Raw genomic sequence first — 24,841 nt, forward strand, 5'->3', positions numbered from 1 at the left:
AGACTGAGGGAGAAGGTTCATAGGGGCAGAAACCCACATCGATTTCTATTTGTTACTGCATTCCCAATGTCCAGGGATAGCATATCACAAATATATGTTAGTTGATAAATTAAATAAACCTACCACATATCAAAGAAAAGCTCATCAGATCCAAACACATTAGCAGAGTCACGGACTTTATGTTACCTTTTATTGTAAAAAAATAAGAAACTCACTGGGACTACATAAATATATAAATTAACCCCAATGCCCTCACCACATGGGTCAGTATAAGTGTGATGTGCAGATGAAAGAGTCAACATTCTAGAAAATGCATAACATGGACTGTCTCATTGGTTCCTGGGTCAATGGTAATCTACGGGTTTTTACCATGCCTGCTTGCATGGACTTACAGATCTCATTTCATTTTAGCTAAATTAAGCTTTATAACATAGGCAAATCATTAAAACATTACTGGAAAGGTGCAAAGGCTTAAGATAACAGTAACTATCACATCAGTTATAACTGATGTTATATTTATAAATATTTTTATATAATATATATACAGTAAGATGACATCAGTGCTCCTAGAAACAGTAGCACTAAGAACACAGCGAATCTGGCACTTGTTCTCCATGTAGGAGCTCATTATAGTGTGGCTGTGGTTGTACAACACTGGTTGCCAACATTGAGCTACTTACAAAAAGTAAACATGCTGATTGTCCCTTTAAGGGGAAGATAGACTTTTAACATTGAGGAAAAGAGATTATTCAATTTGAAAACAAAACACTATATTTATATTTAGATAAACATTCAAAAACACTTTTTTTCTTCTCCTCCCCCCCCCCTCTTTCATTTCCAGTGCTAGGGTCAACCCAAAAGCCTCGTACACCCAGATCTTTTTAGCAGATGTGCTGAAATGCTTCTCCTATCATATTATTTGGAGCCAAAAATTGTGTCTATGTACAAACTACTAAACTGTTCACATGTACATGCCCAAACTACATACCAGAACTTTACAACTAATTTTATGATGTCACTGAAAGAGTTATGTGTGAATTATAAACCTTTTAGAAAATGTCTAAGACTGGATGTGATGGTGCGAACCTATAATCCTAGCATTTGAAAGGCTGAAACAGGAAGACTGCAGTTTAAGGCAGCCTAAGCTACATAGTGAGACCATGTTTCAAAAAACAAAATGAAAAAACCCAAAAGCTAATAATGCAGCTCTTTTTAACCAGTCCATAAGAATTGACTGGTTTCAAATACACGTGGCTCCTGTCTATAAGCATAACAGAGCATCAGTAAGAATTTCAGGGACTGGTGCTTGCCCATGGGAGGATCTCAAGTTGGGACAGTCATTGGTTGTCCGTTCCCTCAGTCTCTGTTCCCATCTCTGTCCCTGCACTTCTTGTAGACAGGACAAATTTTGGGTAAAAGGTTTTGTGGGTGAGTTGGTAACCTTATCCCTCCATAGGGGAGTCCTGCCTGGCGACAGGAGGTGGCCACTTCAGGCTCCATGCCCACCACTGGTAGGAATCTCAGCTAGAGTCATTCTCGAATAAATCTGGATATACTTATTGAATAAATAGAACCTATATATGAGCATTATGCTTTAGTAGATTCATCTCACATCTTTAAAAAGTTCTCTTATTTATTTTTAAAATAGGAACAAGGGTATAGAGTATCAGCCTATATCCCTGTATGTATGTATGTATGTATATGCATGTATGCATTTATGTATGTATGATGATCATTAAAATAAAGTTAAAATGGACAGGAATACTAGGTCAGCCTCTATCTATCTATAATCTATGTATATGTCTATCACCTATCTATCTTCTATCTATCTATCTATCTATCTATCTATCTATCTATCTATCTATCATCTATGTATATGTCTGTCTATCACCTATCTATCTTCTATCTATCTATGTTCTATCTATCTATCTATCTATCTATCTATCTATCTATCTATCTATCATCTATCTATCTATATATGATGATCATTAAAACCAAAGGCAAGATGGAGCCATAGAAGGGTAACTTGGTACAACCCTGGTTCCTGTGACCACTGAAATGTTTAATAATTTTCTGCAGGTTATGATCATGTCAGAGAAAAATGAATATATCTATCTTCTGACATTTGTTTTATGATTTCTTGACGTTAAAGATTTTTAGCAATGGAATGGTATGCTAAGTGAATAGTTGAATATTGCATCTCTTTATTACTACCCTGAGCCAATTTCCTCCCACATTAATCATGTATGGGACCAGGATGATTTACTTCCTTCCATTTTCTATACATACATACTTTTAATGTGCAGATATGTGTATGTTTTACACGTTTGTGTGTACTTATATAGCTCTGGATTACTAACTTCACAAAAATACAATTATAGTCACATGATCTGCAGTTTCTTCTTTCATTTAACAATATTTGATGGTCTCCCTCTAGGACAGACCATATGGATACCGTCACTTTTTGCATAGCTGCAGGTAATGTCATCATAGGAATGGGTAGCCCAAGGTTATTAAACCTTTCCATTACTGATGGCCTCAGCAGGGTCTCCTGTGCTTCCTCTTTACAGCAAAACAGCAATGAAAATCTTTGAACACTCCACTCAGTAGGATATATTTCGGCAAGTAGAGTTTGGGGGTAAAAAGTACATTTAAAACTGAATAAGCACTAAATTAGTCTTCAAAACTAATGATTATTATTTGAATTTAATCATTCCTCGCTAACTTTTCATTTTTGTCTGGTTTTAGTCTCTTTTCCCACTTTTTAGATTCTTTGACACTTTCCTACATGAATACAATATTATCTTCATCATACCCAGCCTTGAGGTCTTTGTTTTCTGAGACAGGATTTTATCATGCAGCCCAGCCTGGTCTAGAACTCACCGTGGAAGAGCATGGATCTCCTGTTCCATTCTCCCAAATCTGTGCCACTACATTTGGCTTCATCAAAGTTTTATATAGTCCTAAATTCAGTAAAGATCTCAGTAAGCCTCTCAATTGTACATGAGGCAACAAAGGTTGCAGAAGGCTCAGGGTCAAGGTCCAGAGGAGATCACACCTTGTAAGTTATGCAGTAACCTCCAGGAACAGACTGTGCTGACTGAGTCTGAACATGTGTTTCCCTCAGCCACCCTAACAAGTAGGAAGGGACTATCACCTCATTTTATTCACACACTCTCAGCAAGAAAAGCAAAAATAGACAGTAAGTTCCCAAAAGATACAATGCATGAGAGGGCAGAAAAGACCCTCAGACTAGGAGGAGTACTGGGCATTTGGAGCTTAAGGCACCACAAGTTCAGCTACAGAGCAAGCAAGTGTGGTGGAAAGACTCTGACACGGGATAACCTCAGCAAAAACCTTCCACAGCCTCCGTGGTATGGTGTATGAAAACTTTCTTGGTTCTAAGTGTCTCCATGTGGCAACCAGAATGAATGCCAGTACTGAAACCAAATTCTGAAGAGAAATATCAGAAAAGAACTAACATCCCACAATGAAGAAACATCTTCAAAGAAGATGTTGTTATAAAAATACCACAAAAGTACTTTCCAATAAATTCCAGACCTAAAAGTAAAGCTTTAAAATGAGACTCCAAGCACAAGGTCCTGAATCCTCTGTTGTGTGCCTAGAGAGGCCCATTTAGAGGAAGCACTTCTAAGCAGATAACACTGCCTCTCTGTGATGAGACTGTGGCCCAGCAAGGAGAAGAGACTAGGTAAAGCCACCTGCAATCTTTTGAAATTAGAATGGTCTAGAACCATTCTAGACACAAATGTTTGCAAAGGACAAAGGGTCAATATTTTAAGATCACAAAAAAGTTGCAATAACTTTGAAGCTGTCCTGAGGAAAGGCTGAGCAAAGAAGCACACATAGCTGTACGCCACTGCAATCTGACTGGACACAGAATTGTGAATCTCACATCACTTTAGGAAGATTAGTAACTATCCGTAGCTGTGGATTATTGCTCACATTTTTTAAATCATTAAAATCTGAAGTCCATCTTCAGTTGGTGAGCTCAAGCAGTGGCCTGGGTGATCCATAGCTTGCTGACCTTGGGCACAGAGGCACCAGACTCTCAACTGAATCCAAACAGTGGATACAAGGGAACATCTTAGCCCAACCCCTGGAAACATCCGGGGAGAAGACAGGGCAGGAACAACTGCTCCCAGGTGTTTCCCATGTTTACCTTAGGTCTCTTCTCTTGCCCACCTCATCAGATGGAATGGTCCAGGGCAGGCTTTGAGGGAGACATTCAAGAACTTCTGAAGAGAAATCGGAGAAGTCCACGCCATATTCTGTCAGGATCCCTTCTGTTTCAGGCTCGATTTCACCAGCCTGCCCAAGACTCTTAGCCAGCTGCCTGTGGACAGAGCAGAGAGCAGAGAAGTAATTGTATTAATGAATAAATAAATAAAATGTAGGATCCTGTCTCTTTTCTAAAATAAGTTATTATTATAGAACTCCTCATGAAGTCTATGAGTACAGTATAATTGTACCTTCCAGAGACATTCTGACCAAAGGAAGAGGGGCAACTTCTTGGAACTCCTGCAATTTTACTCCTGGAGAAGTCAACATTGGTCTTCACATGTCTTTGTTTTTGAAAGCCTGATTATATATCCAGGGTACCTTCCTACTGGGAATTCTCCTGCCTCAGCCTCCCAAGTACTGGGATTATAGGCAGCTGCCATCATGCCAAGCTTCAAAGTTGTTATTGTGAAATGTCCACAGGGAGGCTTTTGGAAAACTCCTGTAGAAAAGTTTGGCCAACTTAGCTTGCTGTTAAATTGTGACAATTAGATGAAATAAAGAAGCAGCCTTCAGCTACATTAGGAGAGACATTAGGGGAGAAGACAGAGAGCTCAAATATGAGCTTTTCCCACAGAAGCCATGAAAATGAATCTCCACAGTCCACATATACCTGCTTATCAGCCCACCCTCTAGCGACACTGTGTAGTACCCACAGTCAATACTCCAACCCTTACAAACTATAAACCTGGTTAAATGCCTGTTTTCTTTTATAAGTTGTTTTGGTCATGGTGTTTTATCATAGCAATAGAAACTCTGAGACAAAGGGAACAATAGAATCTAGGTAAGTAATAGGAAAAATAAGCAATAATTAATGGACAAAAAAAGAAACAAACCATTAAGAGTAAAACAGATGACATCCTAGTTAGACTCATCAAGGAAAATGGGGAGGCAAGGACACAAATTCTAGGTATCAGAGTAAAGTGGGGACATCATTAACATCTGACAGCATGAAAAGCATAAGGGGGGACTAAGTCAAAGACCCCTGTTGTTGAATTAAGGAAAGGCTAGAAGAAACTGAGAAGGAGGGTGACCCCCATAGGAAGACCAGCAGTCTCAACTAACCCAGACCCCTGAGCTACCAACCAGGCAACCAGGGAGGAATATGAGGCCCCCCTGACACATAGATATACAGCAGAGGTCTGCCTGCTCTGGTCTCTGTGAAAGAAGATGCACCTAACCCTAGGGAGACTTGAGACCCCAGAAAGTAAAGAGGCCTGGTAGGGAGTGGGGAGTACATGCTCTTGGAGATGGGGGCTGAGGGCAAACTGTGGAAGGGCAGACCAGGAAGGGGTTAATGACTGGACTGTAAAAAAATAAAAGTAGCACTAGTGATTTTTATCCAATAAATTAAACATCTTGGATGTAACAGGTAAATTCCTTGAAAGATACAAACTGCCTAGGATTCTTAAACAATAAATCAATATCTGACTATCCCTGTATTTTTTAAGGGAATTGAACTGGAATTTTAAAATCTCAAAAAGAAAACTCAAAAATCCAAGTTTTCCTGATAGCTCCTATCAAATACATAAAACAGAATTCAGCTGTTGCTGGGCAGTGGTGGCACACGCCTTTATCCCAGCACTTGGGAGGCAGAGGCAGATGCATTTCTGAGTTCAAGGCCAGCCTGGTCTGCAGGGTGAGTGCCAGAACAGCCAGGACTACACAGAGAAACCCTGTCTCAAAAACCCTGGGCACCTCACTTCCAGAAGATCCTGCTATACCACTCCTGGGCATATACCCAGAAGATTCCCCAGCATGTAATAAGGATACATGTTCCACTATGTTCATAGCAGCCCTATTTATAATTGCCAGAAGCTGGAAAGAACCCAGGTATCCCTCAACAGAAGAGTGGATGCAAAAAAAAAAAATGTGATATATATACACAATGGAGTACTATTCAGCCATTAAAAACAATGAATTCATGAAATTCTTAGGCAAATGGATGGAGCTGGAGAACATCATACTAAGTGAGGTAACCCAGACTCAAAAGATGAATCATGGTATGCACTCACTAATAAGTGGATATTAACCTAGAAAACTGGAATACCCAAAACATAATCCACACATCAAATGTGGTACAAGAAGAACAGAGGAGTGGCCCCTTGTTCTGGAAAGACTCAGTGAAGACGTATAGGGCAAAACCAGAACAGGGAAGTGGGAAGGGGTGGGTGGGAGGACAGGGGGAGGGAAGGGGGCTGATGGGATTTTCGGGGAGTGGGGGGTCTAGAAAAGGGGAAATCATTTGAAATGTAAATAAAAAACATATCGAATAAAAAAAGAAAAAAAAAGAATACAAATGCAAAAATAAATAAATAAATGAATGAATGAATAATTCAGCTGTTATGTTTAAAAGTATCATAAACAATTAATTAAAAATTTATCCTGCATAAGAAAATCAATCACTATAATTCACTGTAGTAACAATCACAGATATATACAATCATCTCAGTAAAGTAAGAAACAGAATTAGACAAAAAATTTCATATTCATTTATAATAAAAGATTATCAATGGAAGATTTAAAATGTCCAAGAAAATCCTAGAGTTGGGTCTGAGGAGATGGCTCGGCCTGAAGAATGCTTGCAGTGTAGAAATAAGGACCTCAGTTTGGAACCTAACACCTATGTTAAAAAGGAAGGAACGAGTGAGGGAAGGAAGGAGGGAGGAAAAGAGGAAGAGGAAGGGAAGGAGGGAGAGAAGGAGAGAGGGAGGGAGGAAAAAAGGAAGGAAGGAAGGAAGGGAGGGAGGGAGGGAGGGATGGAGGGAGGGAGGGAAGGAAGAAAGGAAGGAAGGAAGGAAGGAGGGAAGGAAGGAGGGAGGAAAAAAGGAAGGAAGGAAGGAAGGAAGGAAGGGAGGGAGGGAGGGAGGGAGGGAGGGAGGGAGGGAGGGAAGGAAGGAAGGAAGGAAGGAAGGAAGGAAGGAAGGAAGGAAGGAAGGGAGGGAGGAAGAGCCAGAAGTGGGTATGTATGTGCCCCTGTAATCCCAGCACTGGGAAGTTGAAGTCAGGAGGCTCCTGGAGCTTGCTGGCCAGTTAGCCTTGCCAAATTGTTGAGCTCCAGGTTCAGTGAGATGGCACCATAAAAATATAATGGGTAGCAACAGAAACTACCAATGTCAGGCTTCCACATGCACACACACATGTGCACATAAATGAACATGTATGCATACATACCTTCCCCATCCTAGAGCTGATACCAAACTTAACAGTTAAAGTCCAAATGCTTTCTTATAGATGAGGAAAAAATAACTGTCCATTAATACTATTCAACATTGTTTCAGGCGGGGCCTAGTGAATGCTATAAAGCAAAAGGTAAGCAAGGCTTAAAATTAAGATGGGAAGACTTTACACTACATATAGTGGGATAAAGCGAGTACAATTCCCATGACAGAAATGACCAGTCTACTGCATGTTTCCTGTAAGATCTCTCTGTGTGTATGAAAACAGAATTCAGTATGCTGTATTTAAACTCTCAACCCAAGATTTCTAGTTCAGAGACAGTGCCCCAAAGACAAGAGAAGCTCTCAGAATTCACATATGGCAGTCAAAACACTTTTAATGGTTACAGAAGTAGCAGTAGGGTTTGTGTCAATGATGTCTTGCAAGAGGAGAGGTGGGATCTACTAGCACTGTGACCAAATAATCTTTACATAAAAAGAAGTCTAGGCTTCTTGGCTCTGCAGAATTACCTGTGCAGTGAGTGCTCTCAGAGAATTAAGCCTTCACTATCTCTGCAATTCCTTCAGTGTCCTTCCAATAAATTCCATTTCTAAACAAAGTTTCATTCTCTTACTTGTAACCAAAAGCCAGACAGTTAAGAGAATAGGTCCCAATAATTTTCAAAATGCTACGGAATCTTTTAAATGACTAACATTTACTTGTGTTCACCAGAAGAAACGTCCCACTAAAGATTTCAAGGAGCTAGTATCACTGCCTTTGAAATTTAAAAAGACATAAAAATCCAAAACTGGGCTAGAGTAAGGTTACTTAGAATAATGTTACCCAGGTTAAAAAGAACTTTATTCTAGTGATAAAAGGTAATAATTTAGTCATAAAAAATTAGCTAGGATTTTAAAAACTAATGGGCTCTACATTATTCCCTAGTCATGTGGCCTAGTTATTCTCACAGTCTCCTAAGGATCTGTTTCCACATTTCTCTCCTAACATCAAGGTATGTACATGGGTGTTTTGCCTGCATAAATGTCTAGGCCCTGCTTATGTGCCCCGTACCCACAAAGATCAGAAGACTGTGGACCCCCTGGAACTAGAGTTGCCAGTGGTTGATATCAGCCACGTGGATGCCAAGAACCAAACCTGAGTCCTCTGGAAGGGCAGCTAGTACTCTTGACAACTGAGCCATCTCTCCAACCCTCTAATAAAAATGTCCTTAACTGTTTGGGCTCTTTGTTACAGGCACAAAAGACAAATTTGGTTGAGAATGTTTTATTGGAAAGATATAGGGGGACTCACAAAACACAGACTTGGAGAAGAAGAGAATGGATAGATGAAGACTGATATGCCCAATCTCTGGAGTCTTGATTCCAGGCTAGGAACAGAATATAAAGAGTTCCACTGAAGAGGGTATTGAATTTCTTACAGGGGAAAAAAACCCTTCAAAGATGGTAAGTCATATCATTGAATTTCGGGCCTTATTAAGTCCCTTAAGTAAAGTTTTGGGGAACTACAGACACAAACAAGGTATGTAGGAAGACGGAGAAGAGCTAACCTTCCTCACTGCAGAGCTCCCCCTGGCCCTCCACTCTCTCATGTTAAGTGGATGATGGTAGGATCCCATCCCTTTGAACATGTGGTCTCTGAAATGGCAGCATAGCAGAAACTTTCTAACGTATCTGTAGTCTGCTTTGGCTGAGGAAAAAAGACCCAATAGGCAGTAGCTACAAGTTTAACCTGAAAGACCTGGTAACAAGGGGATCTAGACAAGGGATAAGTGAATAAAATAAATTTGTTGAAATGAGTCTGGCAGAGTGTGAGTGTTTATACTGTGTGGTGTTTAGTCTTCACTGTCAACTAGGTTGAATTTAGAATCATCAACAGAATACACTCTATAGGTCTGTCTGAGTATGTTTCCAGAAATGTTAAACTAAGGGGGAAAAGACCTACCCTGGATGTGGGTGGCACCTTCCATGGGCTTGGATCCTGGACTTAATATAAAGGAGAGTGAGATGAGCACCGCCATCCGTCTGTTTCCCGACAGCAGATGCAGTATGGCCAGCTGCCTCACACTATGTCACCATGACGAGCTGCTTCCCCTTGAACTATGAGCCAAGAGAAACCTTCCTTCCTTAAGCTGCTTCTTGTAAAGTATTAGGTCATAGTGATGAAAAACGGAACTAATGCATACTGCATGAGCGAGCTCGGGCAAACAGCTCAATGTGAAGGCTGTAAGGGTCTCCCTGAGAACAATCACACCGGTGCTTCCTCGTGGGCTTTAAAAACACAGAGGGCAGCAGCAGGAAATGAAGGCCACAGTAATAAATAATAACTTCTCATTAGAGTTGACTTGGCTTCCATCGTCACAGCACAGCAATGTGCCAACAGCCAGCTACAGCCAACTGTGACAGAGAATGAAGCCAGAAGGACATTTGACAGCTGATTATGTCTAATGAGGTCTTCATGACAGAGTCACCTCTCTCCATGGTTTGTGACTGCCATCTTCATTTGCTCTACCCACCATACTTGTACAAATGCCACAACATATACATTCAGGTACTTTATAAAGTTCTATATGACCAGATATTATCTCATGCAGCACTATCTTTTTGAAAAAAGCAAATCTTAAGAATTTACTAACATGAAGGGTATAATCAGGAGACAGCCCTCACCAGACTACAGTGTTAGCCTGTAGAGACAGTGATGCCCAGCATAGCATTCTAGGAATAAGATCTGAGAACCTAGGACGAGAGAGTGTCAGGACATTTTGTGTCACAGTGGAGACCTACTTGTAGCTGGGAATGCAGTTTGGTGGTAGGACATTTGTAAACATGCACAAGGTCTTCAGTATGGTACCCAGAACTGGGACAAAAACACAACAAAACCTTAATTACAAAAGTGCTATGCTTATTACTTTTATTTATTTTGGCTTTTTTTCAAGTCATATATGCATGCACAATTCAGCTATCTATGTAAAAATCTAGGAACCATAGATAAAAGAAAACATATGGTACCTGTCTCTCGAGATTGGCTTACTATTACCTCCAGTGTGATGTTCTTTTATGACAATTCTAGGGAAACAATAATTCTTTTTATTCTGAAATGGAGAGCACAAGAACCAACTGACAAACAGGCACTGAGTCCACTACTGACTTCTTTATTTATGATTCAAGGCAGCTGAGAGATTCCTCACAAGGAAAAACAGTTAGATTAATGTAAAGAGGTTGCATACATATGAGGCTGAGGTATAAAACTCTGGAGCCTAGCCCCACCCCCTTTTTGAAATAGGATGTTACTCTGTAGCTCCAGTTGGCCTCAAACTCAAGACAATATTTAAAAGACACTATTATTGATCAGATCACTAAATAATTCCTAGAAGAAGTATAAATAATGTGGCATAGCATAGTTTGAGAGAACTATGCCTACATGAAAAGAAGCATGTTCTTGTATGTGTGGTAGACGTGTGGGTACAGATGTAGATCACAATAAATACCCTGGTCTCAACCTGAAAATCTGGGAGCTCTTCTCCAAGATACTTATGGCCATAAATGATAATCCTACACCTAATGTGGAAAAAGTGTAAGAACCTGTACAAAGACGTTTGCTAAGATTCAGCTTTGGAAGATCATTACAATAGTTCCCTGTCTATGGTTTAATTTTCCAAAGTATTAGTTGGCCACTGTCACCCATGGTTAGGAATTACTAGATGGAAAACCATCTAGAAATAATTCATACATTTTAAGCCACAGGCTATTCTAGGTAACAGGTGTCCCACCATACTGCTAGGTCTTACATAGAGCATGCATTGTTTTTTTTTTTTTTCCTGCTATTTACTCGGCACATTCAACCTGTCACCTGTAGCCATCTTTGCTACCAGACCAACTTCAGTGGCAGTATGGTGCTTGCAGTCATGTACTTATTTTACTAAATGTCTGCACAGTGTAAGAGCAGTACTTCTGGCCATTTTATTACCGTGACTGTTAGGATTATTCCATTTGGTTGGTTACTGTTGTTAATCTCTTGTTGTGTCTAATGAATCAGTTAAACCTTAACATAAGTTCATACACATAGATAAACCTGATGTGTGCTGGGTTCAGTGCTACCACTGGTTTCAGACCTCTATCAGGTGGCTGGGAATGCATCCTCTGCCAACAATTGACTATTACATAAATGTTATACAACGTTTAAACACAAAGAATGTTCAATTCAAAAACCATACTGACTGTAAGCAAGAAAGAATTAAAGGAAACCATGGAAGAGCTAAACATCTTCCAAGTAAAAAGCTGCGAAATGACAGCCATGACCCAAAAATGGACACACGGGGACAACAACTGGTGACCTAATTAGCCCTGGGAGTCTAGCACTGGGAACAGCAGCACAAGTGCATAACTCTCAAAGGCTTTCAGTTTGGGGGACTTGAGAAATAAGTAGAAAGGAACATTAGCACTACCAGAGAAACAAAGATCCTGCTAGCAGCCACTAGAGGGAAAGGGACACTACTTATAAACACCAAGGGTCACGGAGATAAAACATCACTAAGTGAGGGTCAAGGGAGGAGGGGTGGGAAAAGCTATGGCAATGAAATGGAAGTACAAAGATTTCAGACGAACTCAGAGAAAACTTGAGAATGGCAGATTGTGATGGATAACCTTGGCTGTCTTCTTGGACGGACTTACAATTGCCATGGAAAGGAATCTCTGAGCCTGTATGGAGGGATTATTTAGATAAGGTTAACTCATGTAGGCAGTACCACTGGACAGGCTGGGGAAGAAAGCATAATTAATAACATTAATATAATTTTAATTCACTGGGTGAAGGGAAGAGGGAGATAAGCACAAGCATCTCTGACTCTCCGCCTCCTGGTTGTGAACACTGTGTCATCTGTCACCTCCTGCTTGCTCTGGTGGATGGTGCCCTTAAACTGTGAGCCTGCTTTTGACAGTTTTTTCTTTTGTTTGGTATTTGTCACAAAAATAAGGCAAGTAACTAATACACAGATCAGATCAAGATCAGATCAAAGGGATCTAACCCTGGCATAGCTGAAGTTGGTTCTAAGATAGAAGGACTAGAAACCATTTACAAATATATTACTAAGACAATGCTCCAGAAATAAGAGGGAATTGGCATTTTTTTCTGACAGGCTACCTCACATCTCAGGAAGAACTAACACAGAAAAACACCAAAGAAACATATTCTAGAAGCGTCATTCAATTTCAGAGTTAAATTTTTCCAAATGCAAGATCTCAAGAGAACAAGGCTGTCATAAACACCTATGGAAATCCTATCAGGTGAAACCAGAGGCCTACTAAGAGATGGAGACAGTCCTTCATAGGGACAAGCAGCCAGGCCACAGGAACATATATGTGGCAATGACAGTGTGAAGGGGAAAGTCGGTGACAGTCAGCAAGTATGGTGATGGACCCAACCCCACAAACTGTCACCTAAGTCATGTCAGTCACTGGGGCGTTGCTAAAATTAAAGAGAAAAACATTTCTTTTTCCCATCTTATGCTTTCTGTCCTGGCAATAAAATTCACCAGGTTATAGACTGGGGCCAAACAATCTTAATTTGTTCATGAAATTACAAGATGGCTTATAAAGACAAAATCATATTTTAGTTATGCCTTCCAAATAAAATCAACATCTCCAAGTTCCTATTAGTAGTAATTAACATTTATTTTGCTAAGTTCGAAAGAACATTTCTCAAGTGCCTCATTTAAATAAATTTATTATGGATTTTCAGTGAAGATATATTTGATAGTTGCACAGACTGAAGAGCTTGCAGAAGATAAAAATCTAATGGGTCAGCATGGTGAAAGAGCTTGTACTGTTGAGAAGGGGCCTTAGATGCCCCAGAAAGGCTCCCCTCTATCTAAGAACTAAGATCTGATCTTCCCTAAACAGTAGAATCCCGATGCTCTACCAAGGAACTGACTGGCAGACTGTGTATTTATCTTGCCAAAGTGTTTGTTTTGACATTTTTGTATCAGTGTAAATTTCAGAATCATAAAAATAACTTTTGTTATTTTTATGTATGTATTGCTGTTCAAACGGTATAGCGTTCTATGGGCTTTCCTGGAGCTGCAGCTACAGGTGCCTGTGAGCTGGTGGAGGCCAGAAGGGAGTGTGACCCCTACAACTGAAGCTGAGAGCGAGTTTGCCCAGTGTAGGTGCTGGGAACTAAAGCTGGGCCATCTCTCCAGGCCACCATGTCAACTTTCTGCAAATCTAAGGCTGTTTTATTTTAAATTCAGTTATCAAAAAAAAAAAAATCCCAGTACTAACAAAAGTAGAATAGATTTGCAATAATAGCAAACACAGGGGTGGCTCCTGCCTAACTGGGAAGACACAATGACTGAGAATATGCATTTTATTTTATTTTATTTTATTGTTCATTTTATTTTTTAACTTAAAAATTAACTTAGTATTATTATAAAATGCTTTTTTACTTCATTTCATTTGTCTATTGCAGCCGTCATCTTGTTATATTTGTGCTTCCATTCTCTGAACCTAATATCTGCATTTCTTCTATTGCTTTTCAGATCTCTTGCCAAGCCTCCTTCCCCCCATTATTACTTTAACTCCCTTTCCCCTTTTCCTTTTCCTTCTGCACTTCATTACTTAAATATTGATAACTTGAGCCCAAGGAAAGCTATAATCCATGTTTCCCCCAACCAGTAAGCCTGTGCTACTATCTCTGAGTTTTATAGACATAAATACAGTATACAGTTATTTTTCTGACAGAAGTTAACAAACACTATAAATCACATAAATGGAATTAAAGACAAAAATTACATAAATATCTCAAATTTAAAAGGTCTTCGCCAATCCCAATGCAGAAGAAGTCCTTTCATAAAACAAACAATGCCATCATGAAAACAGTCCTAGAGAGAAGGGAGTAGAGGAAACATACTTCATCATAGGAAAAGCTACATATGACAAACACATCCAACATCATGCTAAATGTAAAGAAACTTGGAGTAATCCTATATAACCAGGAACAAGACAGGACAGTCTGCTGTCCTCCTCCTTTTCAATACAGTGTTTGAAGCACTCTAGAGCAGTAAGACGGAGAAGGAAATTTAAAAACGCACATGGGAGACGCGAAGCTATCCTTGTTTGCAGATATCATATTGTACATAAGTAATCACCCAAATTCTACAAAATTCTACAAATGTTGATTAGAAATAATCAAGATCTGGAAAATATCATCCTAAGTGAGGTAACCCAATCACAAAAGAATACACATGGAATGCAATCTCTGATAAGTGGATATTAATTAGCCCAGAAGCCCTGAATACCCAAGGCACAAATTGCATAACAAATGACTCCCATGAAGAAGTATGGAGAGGGTCCTGATCCTGGAAAGGATTGATCTAGCATGGGAAGATTAAAGGAACAACTGAAAACCCTGGAACAAGAAGAAGCTAATTCACCCAGGAGGAGGAGAAGACAGGAAATCATCAAACTCAGGGCTGAAATCAATCAAGTAGAAACCAAGAGAACCATACAAAGAATCAACAAGACCAAAAGCTGGTTCTTTGAAAAAATCAACAAGATAGATAAACCCTTAGCCAGACTAACCAAAAAATCATCAGATCCTACTACAAAAACCTGTACTCAACACAACTGGAGAATCTGGAGGAAATGGACATTTTCTTAGACAGATACCAATTACCAAAATTAAACCAGGATCAAATAGACCATCTAAACAGACCCATAACCCCTAAAGAAATAGAAGGGGTCATAGATAGGCTTCCAACCAAAAAAAGCACAGGACCAGATGGTTTCAGTGAAGAATTCTATCAGACCTTCAAAGAAGACTTAACACCAATACTCTTCAAACTCTTCCACCAAATAGAAACAGAAGGAACACTACCCAACTCCTTCTTCGAAGCCACTATTACGCTGATACCAAAACCACACAAAGACCCAACTAAGAAAGAGAATTTCAGGCCAATTTCCCTTATGAATATCGATGCAAAAATACTAAATAAAATTCTTGCCCACCAAATCCAAGAACACATCAAAACGATCATCCACCATGATCAAGTAGGCTTCATTCCAGGGATGCAGGGATGGTTCAATATATGGAAATCCATAAATGCTATCCACTACATAAACAAACTCAAAGAAAAAAACCACATGATCATTTCATTAGATGCTGAAAAAGCATTTGACAAAATTCAGCATCCTTTCATGCTAAAAGTCTTGGAAAGGACAGGAATTCAAGGCCCATATCTAAACATAGTAAAAGCAATATACAGCAAACCAGTAGCCAACATCAAACTAAATGGAGAGAAACTTGAAGCAATCCCACTAAAATCAGGGACTAGACAAGGCTGCCCCCTCTCTCCATATCTTTTCAATACAGTTCTTGAAGTCCTAGCTAGAGCAATTAGACAACAGAAGGAAGTCAAAGGGATACAAATTGGAAAGGAAGAAGTCAAATTATCACTATTTGCAGATGATATGATTGTATACTTAAGTGACCCTAAAAACTCTACTAGAGAACTCCTACAGCTGATAAACAACTTCAGCAAAGTGGCTGGCTACAAAATTAACGCAAGCAAATCAGTAGCCTTTATATATTCAAAGGATAAGCAGACTGAGAAAGAAATTAGGGAAATGACCCCCTTCACAATAGCTACAAACAACATAAAGTATCTTGGGGTGACTCTAACCAAACAAGTGAAAGACCTATATGACAAGAACTACAGATCTCTGAAGAAGGAAATCGAAGAAGATCTCAGGAAATGGAAAAACCTTCCATGCTCGTGGATTGGCAGGATTAATATAGTTAAAATGGTCATCTTGCCAAAGGCAATCTACAGATTCAATGCTATTCCCATAAAAATCCCAACCCAGTTCTTCATAGAGCTAGAAAGAGCAATTCTCAAATTCATCTGGAATAACAAAAAACCCAGGATAGCTAAAACTATTCTCAACAGTAAAAGAACTTCAGGGGGATTCAATATCCCAGACTCTACTACAGAGCAATAGTGATAAAAACTGTATGGTATTGGTACAATATCAGGCAAGCGGATCAATGGAATAGGATTGAAGACCCAGAAATGAACCAACACACCTATGGTCACTTGGTCTTCGACAAAGGGGCTGAAAGTATCCAGTGGAAAAAAGATAGTCTTTTCAACAAATGGTGCTGGTTCAATTGGAGGTCAGCATGCAGAAGAATGCGCATCGATCCATTCTTATCTCCTTGTACCAAGCTTAACTCCAAATGGATCAAGTACCTCCACATAAAACCTGACCTGAAGAACTTCGGATGGCGGAGAAGCATCTTAAAAAATGCTCAACTTCATTAGTCATTAGGGAAATGCAAATCAAAACAACCCTGAGATTTCATCTTACACCAGTCAGAATGGCTAAGATTAAAAATTCAGGAGACAGCAGGTGTTGGAGAGGGTGTGGAGAAAGAGGAACACTCCTCCACTGCTGGTGGGGCTGCAAATTGATACAACCACTCTGGAAATCAGTCTGGCGGTTCCTCCGAAAACTGGGCACCTCACTTCCAGAAGATCCTGCTATACCACTCCTGGGCATATACCCAGAGGATTCCCCACCATGTAATAAGGATACATGCTCTACTATGTTCATAGCAGCCCTATTTATAATTGCCAGATGCTGGAAAGAACCCAGGTATCCCTCAACAGAAGAGTGGATACAAAAAATGTGGTATATCTACACAATGGAGTACTATTCAGCCATTAGAAACAATGAATTCATGAAATTCTTAGGCAAATGGATGGAGCTAGAGAACATCATACTAAGTGAGGTAACCCAGACTCAAAAGGTGAATCGTGGTATGCACTCACTAATAAGTGGTTATTAACCTAGAAAACTGGAATACCCAAAACATAATCCACACATCAAATGAGGTACAAGGAGAAAGGAGGACTGGCCCCTGGTTCTGGAGAGACTCAGTGAAACAGTATTTGGCAAAACCAGAACAGGGAAGTGGGAAGGGGTGGGTGGGAGGACAGGGAAAGAGAAGGGGACTTAAGGGACTTTCGGGGAGTGGGGGGCTAGAAAAGGGGAAATCATTTGAAATGTAAATAAATTATATCGAATAAAAAAATTAAAAAAAAAAACCTGACACACTGAAACTAATTGAAAAAAAAACTGGGGAAGACCCTGGAGGACATGGGCACAGGGGAAAAGTTCCTGAATAGAACACCAATAGCTTATGCTCTAAGATCAAGAATTGACAAATGGGACCTCATAAAACTACAAAGTTTCTGTAAAGCAAAGGACACCGTCAAAAGCACAAAACGTCAACCAACAGACTGGGAAAGAATCTTCTCCGACCCTAAATCCGACAGAGGGCTAATATCTAATATATACAAAGAACTCAAGAAAGTAGAACCCAGAGATCCAAATAACCCCATTAAAAAGTGGGGTACGGAGCTAAACAAAGAATTTTCACATGAAGAACTTCAGAGAGCTGAGAAACACCTTAAGATATGTTCAACATCATTAATTATTAGGGAAATGCAAATCAAAACAACCCTGAGATTTCACCTCACACCAGTCAGAATGGCTAAGGTCAAAAATTCAGGAGACAGCAGGTATTGGCGAAGATGTGGAGAAAGAGGAACACTCCTCCACTGCTGGTGAGATTGCAAGATGGTGCAACCACTTTGGAAATCAGTCTGGCAGTTCCTCAGAAAACTGGGCATGTCACTTCCTGAGGACCCTGTTATACCACTACTGGGCATATATCCAGAGGATTCTTCAGCATGCAATAAGGACACATGCTCCACTATGTTCATAGCAGCCCTATTTGTAATAGCCAGAAGCTGGAAAGAACCTAGATGTCCTTCAACGGAGGAATGGATACAAAAAATGTGGTATATTTATACAATGGAGTACTATAAAGCCATTAGAAACAATGAATTCATGAAATTCTTAGACAAATGGATGGAGCTGGAGAACATCATACTAAGTGAGGTAACCCAGTCTCAAAAGATCAATCATGGTATGCACTCACTGATAAGTGGATATTAGCCTAGAAACTTTGAATACCCAGGACATAATCCACAAATTAAATGATGTCCAAAAAGAATGGAGGAGTGGGCCCTGGTTCTGGAAAGACTCAGTGCAAGAGTATAGGGGAATTCCAGAACAGGGAAGTGGGAAGGGGTAGATGGAAGAATAGGGGGACGGAAGAGGGTTTATGGGACTGGCGGGGAGTGGGGACCCAGAAAAGGGGAAATCATTTGCAATGTAAATAAAAATTAAAAAAAAAAGTACTAGAGGACTGTTCTGCCACAGTGTCATTGAAACGAACTGCAGTCAAGAACAGGAGCGGGGTATTAATGGTCAGAGAGGGCAATTTTGTAGAGCTGATTCTTTCCTTCCACCTTTACGTGGAGTCTGGGGGCACTGAATGCAGATCACCAGGTCTGTGAATGCCATATCACCAGCCCACAAATAATAAACATTTCTACAATAATCTTATTAATTCAATAATATCTGATTAAATATGGAGCAAACCCTTAATAATGAATTATTGGGGTGAGAGTTTAGAAAAAGTCATTGTCAGTAGTATATATTAATAGTCAATACTTAATTGCATGTACTTCAAAAATAAAAGTGAAACCCTATCTGAATTGTGATATTGCAATAATAGTTGTAAGGAAGAAGCATTTCCTCAGTAGTAAGTTTATAATGATCATCACCACAAATCTTTCTATGCACCAGAGATTCCCTATGAATACTGGATCCTAACATACAAATAACATTGGCAGTGTAGTCAAGCTTCGTCCTGTTGGTGGGAGGAACTATGAGGCATAAATACTCTCTAAGGGAAGCATCAGATTGGAGGCCCCAAGTGATAAGGAAATGACAAAGTTATTAAAGAAAGGGATCAGCTAGAGACCAGGGAGGACATAACAGAGACAGTCCTTCAAATCAGCCTGTTTACGTAAAGGAGAATATGTTTGGATTTTGTATTTGTATTGGTAATTAAGTGTCCTTGGTAGCTTGTCTTCTTTTCTTTATTAAATATACTTTGAATGCCAGCCTTAACGCTAATCTATGAACAAGTCACACACTCTTGTACTTTACCATCGCTACCCTTAAATAAACACTCCCATACTTAATGATCTATGTCCCATGTTACAAACTCCATGCAGACCAAATGGTATCTAGGCTTGAGAAGCCACAAGTGGAAAACAAACTCAGGCTGATCCTGGGACCCAGAACCAGTAACTATTCAAAGCCTGGCTGCCACTCAAGGTGTGGCAAACACAACAATGTCTGTGGCATATACTGTTCATGTTGTTTTCCATAATCAGGAGTAGAAGGTAAGTTACCTTCTCTTCTAGATCATTTCTGTGACACAGCAAAAGGCAACATTAAGGAATGGGGATCTTAGGGAAAATGTTTTAACAGTAAAAACATACATGAGTGAGTAGGAAGTAAGATTGTTGTTGATTTTGATTTGGGGCTTTTGGGGGTGGTGGTATTTGTTTGTTGAGATAGAGGCTCATACAGGCTGGCCTCAAATTCAATATGTAGGTGACAACAGCCTTGAATTTCTGATCCTCTTGCCTTTTTGCTTGGCACTAGAAATGAGGTTTAGCAATACCAAATGATTTTAGGGAAGGTCTTGAAGCAAAAGTGTGAATCAATATTGTCACAAAGTGAGCAGCTAGATGCCAGACGCAGGCTCAGTGTGTGGAAAGGTTGGCATTACCCAAAGGCCACACCAGCGCATTGTAAGCAGGAGCATTAGGACCTGCAGTGGAGGTGGTGACATTGGCAGAATTGTTTTATGGAGATTTTTTTTCCATTATTGAGAAACTTAAGACTTGGGTTCATCAAAACCAATTTCTCTGAAGAAAAAAATTAAAATGCACAATGGAACTTTTTAAAAGTTAACATTGTCTGGGCTACAGCAGAACACAGATAATTCTTACAGCTGAAAAATTCCAGGTGCTACATAACTGACCTTTTGATACTAAATGGCCTATTCAATTTGAAACATGTGATCTTGATGCTGAGGGCTACAGACAAACTAGCAAGCCTTCCGGCATGGAGCTGAGCTCCTCAAGGGTTGACTTGGCTTCTGACCCTTACTTTTCTGGGCACCTTCTTCCTTGGCATCATGACCCTGGAGAACTAGCCTCATCTACCTTACAGCCCGGAGACTGTGGGGTGGAGGCCCCACCACGGACAGCAGCTCAGAACTGTCAATCCAGCACAACTCCGGTAATCTCTTCATACAGATTAGGATGATGTTTGATAATGGGGACACACACTTTCCCAGCAACTGTTTCTGTTCCTGGAGGTGAGGGTGCCTCCATCATGGAGGCACCCAGGGGCTCGTACTCCTGTACACAGACTACAGGCTGTCCTGGTGATGAGGCTCTCTGGGAAAGCAACCACGAAGAAGCCTGTATTGGCACTATTCTCCTGCAGTCCCTTGACTTCTGCAAGATGCAGAGTTTTTTGTTTTTGTTTTTTTCTCCCAATGATGATCCTTTCAGGCCACCAGGTGGAGCTCAGCAGTCACACACAAAAGAGCCCCCCTCCTCAGCCTGGTTTGCTCCCCCACCCCCAACCCCTTACCAAGCTACAGTCACTACTCAGAAAAGGACTTGAAAAGTCTCACTGTTTCATATAACTCAGCTTCTCCCTTAGAAGACTATTTAAATAAGAAGTGTGCCCTTGGGAAAGTGAAATACTCACTTTGTAGAGAGATGGGGGGTTTATGGGAGGGAAGAGTTGCAGAAAGTTGTTTTTCTGTTTATTAATCTTGTAAACAATTCCTCTGTAGTATTAATTTCTGCCTTTTGTTTTATCTAAGGGCCTGGTCACCACTGCATTTTTCTGCTAACATTAAATAATTCACATAAAGTAATTTTAGCCACACCATCAATTTTTATCTATTCCCTAAAGAAATTCAGTATCTTCCAAACAAAATAGAAGCCAGATGTGGTGACTCACGGCTTTGATTGAGTACTCAGCAGACAGAAGCAGGTGGATATCTGTGAGTTTGAGGACAGCTGGTCTACACAGCAAGTTCCAGGATAGCCAGTGCTATATGTTAAGACCTTGTCTCAAAAGAAAACAAAACCTAATGGAAGTATTTGCTTCCATCAGGTGACTATCTGAGGACTGGCCCTTTAAAAACACACTCCTAGTGAAAAGCTAGGAGATAAAGAAACTTAAGAAGACCCTACTCAATCTTCCCCACTACATACTATGGCAATCAGAACCTCTCTTCCACTGCTTCCATGTTGCTTGGCCATTGGCTTCAGACAACTTGCTGCCCTCAATGAAATGAGCAATGCTGCAACCAATTCTCTCCACCTCACTCCAGTAGCTTTGAGTTAAGCCCAGACAGCCCCAAGTTCAACCATAAGCCTCTCATCTTTGCTGCACCTGAACTGACCTATTCATTTCCCCTCCAAGTCCTCAAAACATGTTAAATAATCTAAGATATATGTCAGTTTGCTCTAGACCAGTTCCTGTCCTATATCCTCAGTCTTCAGGTTTGACAAAAGACACTATTTGTTCCTTACAGTAGCTACTGTGAAACTCTTCCATTTCCTTCAAGAGTTCTTACATTATTTGAAAAGAAACCACAGCACACCCAGGAGGAAGTGACCTTGCTGTCTGTGCCCAGGACATTGTATAAGGGATGAGGCTGAGTCAGTGATCTTTAGAGCCTTGGTAGTAGGTTTTACAAAGGTCTAAGAAATACCAGCATGAATGTCACTATGAGAGTTTCAAAAGGGAATGAAGATTTAAGAGAGTTGAGAAGTTCCTAAAACTGTAAATCTCATTACATAATTTGCAAATCATTCCAGAGAGGAAGCCAATGCAGCTCTTTGGTTATTCTGGACAAGAGTCCACTACTAAATATTAAAAGTCTTAAGTATGCTGTGATTTATGGCAAAAAGCAGTGGTCCCTAAATGCCAGCAAGGGCTAAGACTACTGTTTGGGTTTTGACAGAATTATAAGCCTAATAATTCACTAAAGGTAGTAGATATATTATAGAGAGAAGTCAAGTCAAGAGACTCCATATGACAATCCAAACATCAAGAGAGAATATAACCCTAAAGACTATGGGTCTCAAACTGTAAAGGCTTCTGAGCTTCCCTTAAACTGAGGTGCCACAGTGTCACAGGGGATGCCAGAGAAGCAATTACAGCATTTGGGAGCCAAGGCCAATGGCTTCCTTATGATCTTCCCAAAGCTACTGATATCATACATTCTATAAATGTTCATATTCTTTTCAATCTTTTTGCTAAATGTTGGAACTTCCTAACACTGACACCCTCCACCTGATCTGTACACGTGACATACACTGTAACCATGCACTGACCTTGATGTCATGGAAGTTTGGGTCTCCTTATTTTCCATTCCAAACTTCCTCTCATTCTCTGTATTTCCTTGTCAATCTAGCTCCAGATCTGAGAGTCACCTTCATTTCCACCTCATCATCTGACCAGCCTTATCCTAAAGTAGTTTTGATTAAAATAAGCTCATAGCCAAGTAAAATATCAAATAAGTGATTATAATCCAAACAGTATATGAGCTACAGTAGTGAAATTATTAGAAGCTATGTGAAAACCCCAAAGGAGGCCTGAGAATCAGCTGAGATTTTTTTGAATGGCCAACTGAGTTGAATTAAAAAGCTGCATATTTCACCAAGTGGTGAGAGTAACTGCTAGTATGTACAGTATACAAAACCATGGAGCCGTGAACAGACAGTCACCTAAGGAAACAGCAAAAAATGGGGTAATCAGTGAAGGCTATTGTGGGAGCTTGGAAGTAGGTTTTACAAAGGTCTGCTCTCAGGACATTGTGGTTACACTACCACCAGCATTTGCCATCTGAGGTTTGGAAGTTCTAAGAGCCTTCTACCCTTTTTGTTTTTCATACAGAATTTACCTTCTCTTCTTCCCCAGAAATTTTGTCAATCCGCTTGTCTCCTCTGCACTTTTCCTGCTTCGGTTCTCCCAGTTCCTCTGGCTTCTACTCTCTGGCTGTTCCTGGGGCCCCTTTCTGTCCACTCTAGACTCTCAGTCCAGGGGATCTATTAGCAAAGAGTTTCGGTCTCCTGGAAAATGATCCTATATCTCCCCTTTCTTCTATCTCCTCCAAACCTTCATAAATTCTTTTTCTTTCTGTGAAAGAACCTAAGACAATTTGTTTTGTACTATAGTGGGAGCTCAAAAGGAAAGGACATTCATTTCTGATTTCTCCATGTGCCTTTCCAAAGAGTTGGAGTCAACATCCTGCACGTGAGGCAGAAGGCCACAGAAGCCTGGGTCCCACATCTGCTTCAAGCTACTTCCTAGAACTTATCTGTCGTAACTTGGTCAGTGGATTGGCTGCCCGTGACTTCTGTCTTGTGACCCACAGACGGGCAGCATCCACACTGCTATGCAGGTAGATGTCTGCTGTGCCAAGGGAGGCGGGGCGTGCACTGCCCAGCGGAGGGTGACTGGTCTTGTCAGCGTGCTTGAGAGAAGAGCAGTATGTTTGCTGCTATGCTGGTTATGAATTTCTCATAATCCTTCCTCCTAGGTTCCGTGACGAGTTTAAGGAGAACCACCGGCTTCTAACAGTAATCCCCACATGATTTAAATTAGTGCAGGTGGGATTCCATTTCTTAGAATCAAATTATCTCTTTGCCATTTATATCAAAGACTTCTATTAGTCACAGTTTCCAGAACTTACTCTAGCTTGCTCACCCTGTGCTCCTCGGGTGGCACAGCACCTTACACATACTTAAGGCTGTCTGATGAACTAAATTTATCCACCAAAAAGGAATCTAACTTTGGATTTAAAGAATTGGTAACAATGTCATGGGCAGAAGAAGCTCAAGACTCTTGAGGGAAAAGACGTAGGCCCAGGGAAGACATTTCGGAGGAAGATGCCTTAGCTAATTTGGACTTTAGGCACTGCTTATGTGGCAGCTGACCATCCCTCCCACCCTCACGACTGCCACCTCATGCTCCTGGGCAAAGCCTGGCAAAGATGAAGGGGGAAACCTAGGCACTGTAGCACATCACATGCAGACTGGGAAACAGTGACCTCAGTTCCTAAAGATCAGTAACTGATAGCCAGAACAAAACGGCAGGCGGCCACCAACAGCTTGACAGCTGCAGCTCTCACCCTCCGGCAACAGATGCCATCTGAGAACCTCATCGTGGAAAGCTGTCTGTTTTATTTTATAAGTAAATTTTCTTTTCACAAAGAATTTGAAGGCATGGTTTTAGGAAATACAATTTGAATGACTTTACATTACAAATGTAGACAAATCATAGTTTTTCATCTAATTATGATAATAGTTGAACTTTACTTTGGAAGTTACATATGATTATCA

At 40.4% G+C, this 24,841-nt stretch overlaps 1 protein-coding gene across 3 annotated transcripts in view; it reads right to left on the reverse strand.

The window, feature by feature from the left end:
- Dis3l2 (DIS3 like 3'-5' exoribonuclease 2) overlaps positions 1 to 24,841 on the reverse strand; it is a 345,312-nt gene that overhangs the window by 178,928 nt on the left and 141,543 nt on the right. For all 3 annotated transcript variants that reach the window (XM_052192653.1, XM_052192651.1, XM_052192652.1), the window contains one exon: positions 4,184 to 4,357. In XM_052192653.1, the coding sequence (XP_052048613.1) occupies positions 4,184 to 4,357 (174 nt within the window). The remainder of the gene's footprint in view (positions 1 to 4,183; positions 4,358 to 24,841) is intronic.

The sequence above is a fragment of the Apodemus sylvaticus genome, chromosome 9 (genome assembly GCF_947179515.1).
Source record: "Apodemus sylvaticus chromosome 9, mApoSyl1.1, whole genome shotgun sequence".
Classification (NCBI taxonomy): Eukaryota; Metazoa; Chordata; class Mammalia; order Rodentia; family Muridae; genus Apodemus; species Apodemus sylvaticus.